This window comes from Chamaea fasciata, unplaced genomic scaffold (genome assembly GCF_029207755.1).
Source record: "Chamaea fasciata isolate MVZ Bird 193981 ecotype frontalis unplaced genomic scaffold, bChaFas1.0.hap1 SCAF_1, whole genome shotgun sequence".
Taxonomy (NCBI): Eukaryota; Metazoa; Chordata; class Aves; order Passeriformes; family Sylviidae; genus Chamaea; species Chamaea fasciata.
This window is the reverse complement of record NW_027094086.1, coordinates 116,305,136-116,317,855: the sequence shown is the minus strand read 5'-3', so window position 1 is coordinate 116,317,855 and position 12,720 is coordinate 116,305,136. Positions and strand designations below refer to the sequence as shown.

The following is a 12,720-nucleotide window of genomic DNA, read 5'->3' as shown; positions in this document are numbered from 1 at the left end:
CATGTAAAGTGAGTCCTCAAGCAAGGAGAAAAACCAAAACCAAAGTGAATTTTTAGTCTCAGTGCAACTTATATTTTTAGTCTGCAGAGAAACTTAGGGCTGCTCCTAAACTGCAGTTTTCCTTAATGTCATTTCTCCACTTGTCCCTCAGAAGTGGGAATGAGTAGGATGATGAGTGGGATAATCCTGAGCTAGCAGCTGGATCTCTGTTATTCTACCTCTGCTAGTCCTTGGTGGACTGTTCTTCTATGAATTTAACTAGTTTCTTTTGCTATATAATACATGTGGCTCTGCAGTCAGTAGGGCAGTTTATAATTAACTTGATATATTTTGATTTGGAAATTTTATATGGATTTTCAAATATGTATGACACATCAGACTGTAGGTGCTGCTTGGTTTATGGAAGAGATGAAAGAAATAAATGATGGATACTTAGTTCCAGTGAATCCTAAAAGGGGGATTTCATGTTATCCAGAAATGGGCACAGTACTCTCTGTATTGAGCACTGACCTTCCAAGACAGCTGTGCAGAGGTTCCATGCAGAGGATTTTGATTTAAAAAAAAAATCAAATAGTTAAACTGTGAATTCACAGAGGTGTAGTGGAAGGAGAGGTATATTTTTCCTGCTTTGTGCTCATACTCAAGTGCAAAGTGAAAATTGAGAAGCGATAAATATTTTTCAGATTTCATTTATTTCTCTTTGTCTGTGGGGATAAAAAAACCCAAACAAACCAAACCAAATAAACCCAACCTCAAACTTGTCATATAAACTGCAGGAAATGACAGAAGTGCTAGACTTTATATTGCTAGTCTGTGACAGCTTGGTTATTTCTAATTTGTCCGAGTTTTGTTTTGTAGGGGAAAAGAGAAAAAATAATGAACCCTATTCTCTGGAGGACTCTAAAAGACCAAGGGTTGTAGGAGATATCCCTATTGAGTTAATCAACGAAGTAATGTCAACAATTACAGATCCTGCAGCAATGCTTGGGCCAGAGGTGAGATAGAGGCTTGGTGTTGCAAACGGTCTGTTTGTAAATGGTCTGTTTTTAGTAAATGGTCCACATAGATAGAATGTGATGAGATAAGAGTCCTGTCAAGAAAAATAGACTTTGAAAGAGTATGATCAGGTGAATAAAAAATACTGGTGAAATACATCATTAACATGAAAAATTGTTCTACAGTTTTTTAAATGGGTTGTGTACAGTTAACAAAGAGACTTGTGAACTATTGATAGTAAAAACATAGATCTCAGGTTATCCTGCAAGGTGCTTTTGTTACAGAATGGTTCCAGAGTATGCTTTTTACTGCTAATCATAGATACAGCTCATAAGATAAGGTTAAATAGGGTTCAAGAACTGCAGCAGAATGAAAGATCTGAGGTTAAAACCTCTCTCTAGTGCAGAAACTGATCTAAACAGTTATTTGCTCTGTCTTCCCCAATTGCTCTTTTTTTTGGCTGGAAGAGGAAAACAAACAGAATTGCGGAATTGTGCCATGTACAGAATTGCACTTTTTTTCCTTGGCTGGCTTTTCCTCCTTCTGTTCTCTCTGCCAGGCTATGTTTTGCCAGCAGCTCATTTGCCAAGATTTAGCTAGAAACTGCTGAAGATTTGGAACCACCTACATTTCTTATTCAAACTATGTACTGTGACTGATGGCTCTGCATATTACTAATGCTGTGCCAGCCTGGCTGTTGGGGCTGGCAGTGACTAGAAACCCAGCATCCAAACTTTGCTCAAAAAAGTAAACAGTATGTGCATACAGAGATGTTTTGGCATTATAAAATGATCTTGGAAAAAATAAGTTAAATTAATTTTCTGTATTAATTTAATCTGTATTTAGATCTGTAGAATGAATTGCTAGATATGTAACAGCAAATTCTGTAGGAATAAAAAATTTTTTTTTTAGTCTCTTACAATAGGGGCAGAGATAGGGGAAAGCACTAATAAAATGAAAAATAAAGACTTTTCCTTCACCACCATTAAAATGTGTGACTTGCAGTATGTGTAGACGAATCCACAAGTGATGCCCAAGCTGACGAAGACCAAGGAAAATATGAAGACTTAGTGGCATAGGTTTCAACTGTATGAGTGCTATCCCTCAAGAGGTTTAGGAACTTTTTGAGTCATAACCATTGTTGTTGTTATCTAATCTATATCAATATAAATTCAGATAGCCCTTTGTTGACTGTAGTGTAGAATTACATCTGGCTTATTTGATGGTATCCCTTCTGCTAAGGTACATTACAAAGGCAGTAATCGGCAGTTCTGTTGGAAAAAGAGAATGGGTTTTATTTGTTTGTTCATTAAGGCTGCTCTGTCAGAGGATGTGAAATTTCAAAACTGAGATTTGGTTCCTTGTTTGTGTGGCACAGACCAACTTCCTCTCGGCACACTCGGCCCGGGACGAGGCAGCGAGGCTGGAGGAGCGCAGGGGGGTCATTGAATTCCATGTGGTTGGCAACTCCTTGAACCAGAAGCCCAACAAGAAGATCATGATGTGGCTGGTTGGTTTGCAGAATGTGTTCTCCCATCAGCTGCCTCGAATGCCGAAGGAATACATCACCCGCTTGGTCTTTGATCCGTGGGTATCCTTGGAGAGGGGGCTGGCCTGTGTGGCAGAGGGAGTCTGGTGCTGTTTGCAGCAGAGGTCGTGTGGAGAGCAGCTCTGCCTGTGCTACACTTTTGCCATCTTTTCAAGCCCTCATAACTCCTGGTCCATCTAATTGAACTGTGCCCAAATGCCATCTTGGTGGCTGTATTAATAATAAGTGGCTTTTTGTTGTGGGACTGTGGTGGGTTGACATCGGCTGGATGCCAGATTCCCAAGAAACCTGCTTTATTGCTCCCCTCCTCAGCTGGACAGGGGAGACAAAGTACAATATTCTTGGATAGAAGGACAGAGAGTGATCACTCACTGATAATTACCACAGGCGAAATAGACTTAACTTGGGGAAATCAGTTTAATTTTTTACAAATCAGATCAGAGTAGGATAATGAGAAAATAAAAACTACATCTTAAAATACCTTTGCCCTATGTCTCCCTTCTTCCCAAGCTTAGCTTCATTCACGATTCTCTACCTTCTCCCCCAGGCAGTGCTGGGGGATGGGGAATGGAGGCCGTGGTCAGTTCCTGTGGGGTGTATGCTGCTTCTTCCTCCACAGGGAAGGACTTCACACACTCACTCCCTCCTCCAGTATGGGGTCCCTCCCGCGACAGACAGTTCTCCACAAACTTCTCCTACATGGGTCCTTCCCACAGGCTACAGTTATTCATGAACTGCTCCAGCAGTTTAACCTTTCATGGTGAACACCATGGGGAGCCTTGTGCCCCTTAGCAGCCTATGCAGGAGCCCCATGCCGGAGCAGGTGGATGCCTGAAGGAAGGCTGTGGCCCTGTGGGAAGCCCACTCTGGAGCAGGCTCCTGGCAGATCCTGTGGCCCTGTGAAGAGAGCTGCCCACACTACTTGCTAGAGCAGCTTTGCTGGCAGGACTTGTGTCCCTGTGGAAAGGGACCCATGCTGCTACAGTTCCTGAAGGACTGTAGCCCATGGTAGGGACCCCACACTGGAGCAGGGGAAGAACTGCTGTGCCTGAGGAGGAAACTGTGACATAGATAACATGTGGTGAACTCACCATAATCCCATTCCCCATCCCCCTGTGCTTCTTGGGAGAGAAGGTAGAGAATCAGGAAGGAGGAGGGGAAAGGTAGTTTTAGGATTTGTTTTACTTTCTCTCATCCTGCTCTGATTTTGGTCAGTAACAAATTCTACTAATTCCCTCAAGTCAAGTCTGTAATTGTCTGTGGTGGTAATTGTTATCTCTCCCTGCTCTTATCTCAACTCATGAGCTTTTCATTACATTTTGTCTGCCCTGTCCAGCTGAGCATAGGAATGATAGAGCAGCTTTGGTGGGCACCTGGCATCCAGCCAGGACGAAACCACCGCAAAAGCTCAAGCTACTGCATTGCTGCTGTCATTCCACGAGTAAAAAGCACTAAAATAAGTACAAGAAGAAAAGACTATATAATACATATAAAATCTTCAATGGTGGCACATTCAATATTACAACTCTTTGGGCTTTTTGGCAGGGGCTCACTTTTGGCACCGAGTTTTCTCCCTAAAATATCTTATCTTTATATTAACTGTATCATTTATATGATTTATATGACACTGTGTATTGAATAATCTAAAGAAAGGTGCACTGTTTTCACACCTTGAGGATTATACTAAAATTCCTTATCCTTGACATAGGAGTTGAGATTGCACCTTGTTACATCTTTCTTGGCAGTCACTATAAGTGCAACAGAAATAGATATTTATTCTGGTCTTGATTCCCAGAGGAGAGTGGTTGATCAGAAATAAGAAATGTCCTCTCTTACGTCATCAGCTGCATTTGAGACTGATAGCTTAACTATAAAGAGTGCATGCAAGGAAACAGGAATCCCTTAGAAAGGACTTGCTCTCCTGTATCTTCATTAATTTTTTAATTTACTCAGGATAAAATCATCCTTAGTACTGTGCAATGGTGTAACTATGAGCAAGCAGTAGATTCAATGAAAGCAATACAACTTTTATTTATTGGGCATTACCTGAGTATCTCAGAGTACTTGGCAAGGCCAGGAGCTTGTTTAACAATGATGACTTTTATGGTATATTGAGAGCATGATATTAAAGTAACAACTCTTCTGTAGATACAAGTGGCTAACTTAGGAGGCATAAATAATTGCATTATCATCATGGAAAGAAGTGAATCAAGTTTCTGAAAAAAGGGAGGTTAATGGCATTTTATGTACTATGTGCATGAATTAAAGTGATTGTTATTTTTGCCTGCTCAGGAAACATAAAACTCTTGCATTAATAAAAGATGGTCGTGTTATCGGTGGTATCTGCTTCCGGATGTTCCCCTCCCAAGGATTTACAGAGATTGTTTTCTGTGCTGTGACTTCCAATGAGCAAGTCAAGGTAAAAACAATTCTGCATTACAAGTATTTATTAAATGGATTTGAGTTCCATTCACCTACTGCACGTGCTCCAAATATTTTTAGTCATGTTGAGTATACTGCTCAGTTGCCAGACAGAAATAGATTTTGAAAGATACAGTGATTCTGAATATAATACACAAAAACCAAACTAAAATGTGCAGATTTAGAATCATCATCATCATAATAGTAAGATTACCTGTATTTAATGAATTAAATCAAGTTTTTCTCAGCAGACCAATAGTAGCCAGCAGGCTGCTATTCTTGGAGTTTTCATGCCTCTGTCCCCAGCAGTTGTGTCTCTGTGTGGTGTGACATCTCATGGTTGACTGAAATATGTATTGCTTGTGTGGGGCGGGAATTTGTGTTCAATTACTTTGTGATTACATGATTTCAATCTAAATGAGATATAGTGAAAAATTAGGTGTAGTTTTACATCTCAAAATAAGCACAGGGTGTATTCTGTACTCCCTTTTTTGAGTTAATGCCACAACATTTTCTCAGAATTTTAAGAATTAGCATCTGTGTTGAAAGAATACAGAGCACTGTGAATACATGAGATTCCTCCAGCTTTTCTGGCTATAACAGGTAGATGTAACTGACCATTTGGTTCAGTGTTTTGCCTTTAGATGGTGCTGTAGCTTCATGATTTTCAGTTCAAGAAGCAAGAGCTGAGGTGTTTGGTAAATTCGGAGTATATAACAGTTAACATGCAAAAATTGTACACCCTGGTGCAAAGGAGTAACACAGTGGGATTGAAAGTCTGTAAAGACTGTTAACACTCAGGTTATATTTGATTTTATTCAACTCTGGTGTTAGAGAGGAGCATTTCCCTACATTACAGAGTGACCTGTCAGAATTCAGAGTGTTATAGCAAATGCAAACCCTAACAGTGTATGCCTAAGTTGTGCTTAACTGCACTACACAGGCAAGGCTGCCAAAGGTGTGTTGTGATTTTCTAGGAATAATCTTTCAAAATAATAGAGCAGATAATTCTGACCCATCAGATTGCCCCCAGGGTTGCATAAAAGACTATTTATTCTTTTATCCTCTGGGTGCTTTGCTGTATCTGAAAATTTGCCTTCCCACCTTTCTCTCTGAGTCAGTTGACCCTGTCAACAGGTAACTGAGAAAAAAAAATGTTCACACATGGGTGACCTGCCTAGTCTTAGCAAAAATAAGTTCCTATTTTAATTCAGTTTGAGGCTGGAGTGAAAAATATAGGAATAGTTTTTCCATACAAATGAAATTCTTTATTAGGTAGTTTGGTCACCTGTTACAAAATAATTTTAAGTTTTACAGTAGGTGGCTTAGTTTCCTATCTGGCAATTGCCATATTTTGGGCTATTAAATTGTAAATTAAATCAGAAGTTTATATTTTCTAATTTATTTTTCTGGCTTTTCTACATAAGTAAAAATTTTCCCTGTTTTCAAGAGCAGAGTACCCAAAAGGAATCCATATATGTTTCTCTAAGTGTCCTGTTAAGTTCCAGGATGAGAAAATTGGAACGTATACAGGAACAAAACATTATTATGGGCTTTCCTCTCTACCTTTCTTCATATCACAGGAAAAGGGGATGACTATGGATTTTTCGGCAATGTGAATAAATGCAACCTTTTGTTTACTTTGGGGCTAAATTTAAATGGAAATCATGCCAGTGTGCAGTCAGAAGGTATAGCTATTTATTTGATCGTGGACTCTTTTCTGCTCCTTATTATGATAATTGTTCACTGTTCCTTTTTATGCTTTATGATAAGTTTAGATAATAAATTCTTCGAGGCAGAGGCTGTTTTTCTACAGGTGCACAGAACACTGGAGTAATTTCAGTATTGCTACTGCTTTGTAGTTTTGAAGTGATAGAGCTCAGAAAGGATGCTCTATTGTTACAGTATGTGCAGTTTTGTTATTGGTGAAGTATGTGATTTTAATGGTTGATATCTAATTTAAAAGAGGAACAAAAAAAAAAAAAAAAGGTGGGCACCTTGAATTACAACTTCCATGTTGAGTCACAAAGATACCCCTACAAGGCTCAAAAGAGTTTGCTCTTGAGTGTGCAACACCAAGTTAATTAAAAGAAAATCTTTAAAACAGGATCTAGAGGAAATATTGCATTTTGCAAAACAGTGTATAATGATCCTGGATGCACAGGTTCTAATATGTGCAGTCCCTAAAGGCTTTGTGACAGCTTTTTCCTCATGTGTTTCACACAGGGTTATGGGACTCACCTAATGAACCATCTGAAGGAGTACCACATCAAACACAACATTCTCAACTTTCTCACGTATGCAGATGAATATGCTATCGGCTACTTCAAAAAACAAGTAAGTTCAATGCAAGAAATTACTTCGAGCAAGAAGTTTTATGTCTAGCAGTGATTAGCTAAATAACTAGGCATGACAAAGTAATTGAATAAAATGCATAATGCAATTTTATATGTATATTTTTATCTATAAAATGTGCTTTGTGTTCATCTCATGTAATGTTTTTGGCTTCTAATACCTTTTACTTTGATAGAATCATCTGAATATAAGTGTCTGGTATAGTCTATAATTTGTCTAGTCTAAAAACTAGTAAAATGTCAGTTCCTTCACTGATTCTGTAACAAGTATAAACGACTAGGCAGATTAAAACTTACCTGATGTGCAGCTCCTCCTGATTTGAAACATGAGGTTCAAATTCAGGAAAGATGGCAATGTCTATTCTGTCAAATAGATTTGATAAACAGGTGGCAACTATCTGATCAGCAGAATGGAATCACATTTTTCTCAGAGGTGTACAGCATGAGGGAGTGAAGATTACTTGGATAGTGGGAAATTGCAACTAGAAGGATTTTTTTTCCTTTCCTGTCCTGAGGGTGGTGAAATACTGAAAAATGTTGCCTAGGGAGATGGTAGAATCTGTGTCCTTTTACAGTCTTCAAGATTGGTCATGGCCTTGATCAGCCAGATATGATGAGACCTGTTCTGAGCTGAGATGGGGCTAGAGGACCTCCTTAAGTTCCCTCCAACCTGTTCTATGGTTCTGTATATAAACTGGTGCAATTTACTCTTCACACATTCAAAATTAATACAATCACTCCTATTGCTCTTCTTAGCAGTTAACTGTTCTTTTATCAGGTGCCTCCCATGAGAAGGTTTATGCAACACTGAACCATAGTCCATAACTCACTGTTGTAATTTTTGTATTTTAGCATTATGATGAGTTTGGTTCTAAATTGTCATTCATTTCAGTTAAATATAAAAGGAAAATGACATTATGATAATATATTTTTTTCTTTGTCAGGGTTTCTCCAAAGATATTAAAGTACCAAAAGCAAAATATGTTGGCTACATCAAGGATTATGAGGGTGCCACATTAATGGGATGTGAATTAAATCCAAGGATCCCCTACACGGAATTTTCTGTCATCATCAAAAAGCAAAAAGAGGTGAAGGTTGAAATGAAATGTTTAATGTTACCTCCTAGTCAGATGTTTAGAAACAGTTCAGTGGGTGCCAGGTTAGCTCTCTTCTTTTCTTTGGTGCTTGAATTTGAGTGCATACTTTTATTAGTTAAAATAATCCCTTCATTCAAGTCCCAGTGCCAAAATTTTGTAGTTGAAGCATCAAATTATAGCTTACTGACTTAACAAGAACAAGACTGTTAAAGTGCTGGTATTTTGAAGAGTAATTCAAAGTTCAATTTTGTGGTAGTTAACTAAGAAAAATCTTATGAGATTGAATTCTTTTTCTAATGGCTTTGTCAGTTCTTTCCCTCCCATATCAGTAGTGTTCATTAGAGTGGCATTTAAATGGAGTGTTTTTATTGCATGGCCTGTTTTACTTGAAAAGAAGAGGATTCTTTTTTTTTCTGCCATTTTTTAAATATGTAAATCAAGGGTGGACTGTTTTAATTTCCAGTCTGTCCCTGTTTGGATTGGGATGTTCTTTATATAGTTCTTAATCATATTTTATATAATAGCAGTTTATTAGCAAAATAATTATGATGTTTCCACTTGTGTTTAAATACCTTCCTTGGTTTTTAAAGAAATACAAATTATAATTTGTTCTTTCAAGATTGTTCAAACCTGACCTTTTACTTTGTTAAAAAGCTTCTTTATGGAACGATCATTTTTCTTCCAATAAAATGATTTGGCCTGTACTTGAAGAGGGAAAGCCACTATCTGATGGTTTTTTAACTTTGCTTACTGGGAAAGTTTCCGTACGTCCATACAACAGGGACCATAAGTTTTTCCCCTTCCATTTCTGCTTGGCTGCATTACCCTTCAGATGCCAGGCTATTGCTGGACATGCCAGCTGCATGTGTGGATGTGTCTCTTGTAACAGGTTATATCTTAGGCCTGCCTAATTGCAGTGGTACAGTTCTGGGCCCAAACCATCAACATAACATGCCACTTCTGAAAGCTTGTTAGTTTTCAAAATTTTGCCTCTGGGATTGCTATTTTAGCTTTCTTCACTCTCTTATTTGTTGGGATGTCCACATCATTCTAAAGAACTTGGAGACACTCCTCATGTAGATAAGTGCCTTGGTCCTCCAGACATCTCATGTCTAAAATTGCTAGGAAGAAAGCTGCTGTTATGCACTGATCTGTGCTGCTGATCTTCTCTGAGAATAATTACATACAGCTTTGGAACTGCATCTTAGGATTGTCTGCCTAACATTTAAAACACTGATCAGGCCTTTTATTCTCCCTGTTGCAAGGAAATTTAGAAATAGCCCTCACAGTCTGCAGCTTCATGAAGAGTGTTTTCTTGTGCATTTCAAAGACAGTGATAATGCTACCTGGACATAAAAAGAATTTTTAATGTTGACAGTTTGTATTATGTATCGATTTTCTTGAATGCTGGTTTGGCCAATACTAGACATCAGGCTTTTCAGGATCTGTCCTTTTAGAAGGGAAATTTTTCATTGGATCTAAGCTTTTATTTAAGGAACTGGAGCATATGCCTATGGCTGCTAAGACCCTGTCATCTGACACTGTACCAGTAGCTTGTTTACAGTCATTCTGAAAAATATGACAAGTTCCTCTAATCAAAGCTTTGTAACCTCCTGACTTCTGAGTAATTACTGGTACTGATTGAACAGCTTGTTTTAATCAGGAAGAGCCACTAGTTCCTAAATTTAAGAAGGACTTCAGTTGGATTTAATAATTAGTTTGAAATTATTTTTGTATTATGTTGGAATCTGGCCATGGTGCTGTTGTATGCTGTATTCCTCCTAACATTTCTAAGCTCTTTTGAAAGACTGGTTTTATCTTTTTCTCTTCTTTGAGAAATACTATGTACAAGGGAATGAAGGTCCTTAAAATAAAAATATGTCAGTTTTTATTATTTCCAAAGAAAATATTCATTCAGACTGGTGGTCTGCATGGCTGTGCATTTGTTTACTCCAAGTTAGGAAGTTTTGAAAGTCACATTTCAGGAAACAGAAAGCTTAGATAAGTATCTAAGTGGATATCAAGAGCACCAAAGCAAATTGCTTAGAATTTGAGGTAATAAGATTGCAAAGCAAAACAGAGTATACCCAGGAGGGGGAAAGCCTTTCCCTAGCATTTGCAAGGAGAGTAGAATTTTGGTTCTGAAGAGTGGCATCATTCTGACATCCTCCAGAGAAAATCTTTCGTGAAAGTATCTTTGATTGATACATAAACAACTCCTACAAATAGATATATGGAGACTTTGAAGTGAATAGGTTATTTCTAAAATTTTGAAATATGAACATATATGTACACCAAAATACATGCATTCAAAATATGCCTTGAAATTTTTAACCAGCTGTGCTGAAGCATTTCAGAAGCTCCAGCTGTTAAAATTTTACAGCCAGTTCTCAAACCTTCTTCCAGAAAATTTCCTTCTCTGCCTCTGCTCCTGTCTTCCCAAGAGCTATGCAGCTTGTGATCAATAGAGCAAGCAATGACTCCTTTTTTTCTAGATCTGTGCCAAAATAGCTGAGAATTGCAGAATCAGTGTTTGGTCAGGTAGCTCAGCCCCATTACCAGCTTCATGGAAAAAGACTGCAGGGTTTGGAAGTGAGAATGTTTCTGTTCATCACAGTTTTGCATGAATCTTCTGGGTTATTTTAGACCAAATAATTTTTTGTTTGTTTGTTTTCTCTGCTGCTTTATTACAGATCATTAAAAAACTCATAGAAAGGAAGCAAGCTCAAATACGAAAAGTTTATCCTGGCCTTTCTTGCTTCAAAGATGGAGTACGGCAGATTCCTATAGAAAGCATTCCTGGAATTAGTATGTATCAATCTCTTTTAATGTAGAATAGAAGCAGCATAGCCCAAGAAGGGTCTGAGACTAGAAATACTAATGGAGTCACATAGTTCTTTTTGATTAGAATGCAATTGTTTTGGTCTGCTGATTTGATTTCTGTGAAGATTTTTGTGTTTCCATTACAACTGCTGTCTTTGAGATTTCCCCAAGGCATCCCAGGCTGGTCCGCTTTTATGTATGTGTGTATAATTTTACTTATATGTGATCCCTCTTTGATTTGTATCACAGTGTAGGCGGCAGTTTCCCTCTGGCACCATTTTAATGCACTGCACTCCTGAACAACAATGATTTCTGTGCAAGGCTTGAACTTACAGGACAAAACAGAATAAAAAAAAATTAAGTATCATATTTTGGGGGATTTTTCTTCAGCTATGCTTTTCTGCAGTTTATTCTTTTTCCCTGGGGAATCAGATTGGATAACTTTATCATGATTATTCTTTACAGGGGTGGGTTGCATTAAAATATATATTGAATTATTGGAAAGAAATGTGTTTCATATAGAAATATTTTGGAATCTTTTCTGCAGTCTGGAGGAAGAGGCATGTAGGAAATTGAATGGAACAGTGGGCTAGGTGGTTATGTTATTTATTAGAAGTAGCTTTTATCAAAACCAACCCATTTTACTGCAGTAGTGCTGAAATGGCTTTTCTTCTTTGAGTTGCAATAACTCAGTTAATGTTACTACTGTAGTTCCCATATAATATCTCATGTTGTTGGTGTACAGGAGAGACTGGCTGGAAACCAAGCGGAAAAGAAAGAGGGTGAGTGCTACACAAAGTAAAATGTTGAAGCAGTTGGGATACTCCTTTGAGAAATGTATTTAAACAATACCACTTGGTATTTCCTTCCATCCACTGGAAATCAAATAATCTGCAAGAGATGAGTTCTTAAGTGGCTTTTTGGTGGTATTTTTTATTTTATTTTTTATTGTGGGCAAGTGTGTTTTGGGTAGTAGGGTTCTTTTTGAGGATTTTTGTTTGGGCTTGTTTGCTTGTTTTGAATTTTATTTCTTCCATAAAATGCTTGAAACTTTGGAGTTGCTTTTTGGTAAGATACAAGTTGTAGGAACAAAGATAAGGGACTCAAACTAATCTTTTTCTATTCATGTTTTTCTTCAAGTAAGGAGCCCAAGGATCCAGATCAACTTTACAGCACATTAAAAACCATCCTGCAGCAAGTGAAGGTGAGTGCTAGTTCTAGTTTACTTTCTGTAAAGATTTTTAAATTTTTTCCAATATCTAGTTTCCATATTAGATACCTTACTTTTTTCTTTACCAAAGAGCCATCAAAGCGCTTGGCCCTTCATGGAACCCGTGAAGAGAACAGAAGCTCCTGGATATTATGAAGTTATAAGGTTTCCCATGGGTAATACCATTAACATTTTTTAAGTAGAGTTTAAAAATCATTATAGCTGCAGACATAGCAGATAAATTTTAATCTGATTGTTTTATGGTAAAAG

The 12,720-nt window shown here is 37.8% G+C and overlaps 1 protein-coding gene across 5 annotated transcripts in view; it reads left to right on the top strand.

Annotated features, from left to right (window-relative positions):
- Nucleotides 1–12,720, top strand: part of KAT2B (lysine acetyltransferase 2B) — a 40,307-nt gene that overhangs the window by 22,519 nt on the left and 5,068 nt on the right. The window contains exons 9-17 of one of the 5 annotated variants that reach the window (XM_066194653.1): nt 859–995; nt 2,375–2,583; nt 4,838–4,964; nt 7,193–7,303; nt 8,265–8,408; nt 11,111–11,225; nt 11,986–12,022; nt 12,381–12,444; nt 12,542–12,626. In XM_066194653.1, the coding sequence (XP_066050750.1) occupies nt 859–995; nt 2,375–2,583; nt 4,838–4,964; nt 7,193–7,303; nt 8,265–8,408; nt 11,111–11,225; nt 11,986–12,022; nt 12,381–12,444; nt 12,542–12,626 (1,029 nt within the window). Of the gene's footprint in view, nt 1–858; nt 996–2,374; nt 2,584–4,837; nt 4,965–7,192; nt 7,304–8,264; nt 8,409–11,110; nt 11,226–11,985; nt 12,023–12,380; nt 12,445–12,541; nt 12,627–12,720 lie in introns of those variants that run through there. The other 4 variants (XM_066194678.1, XM_066194662.1, XM_066194669.1 and 1 more) reach the window with 4 other exon arrangements.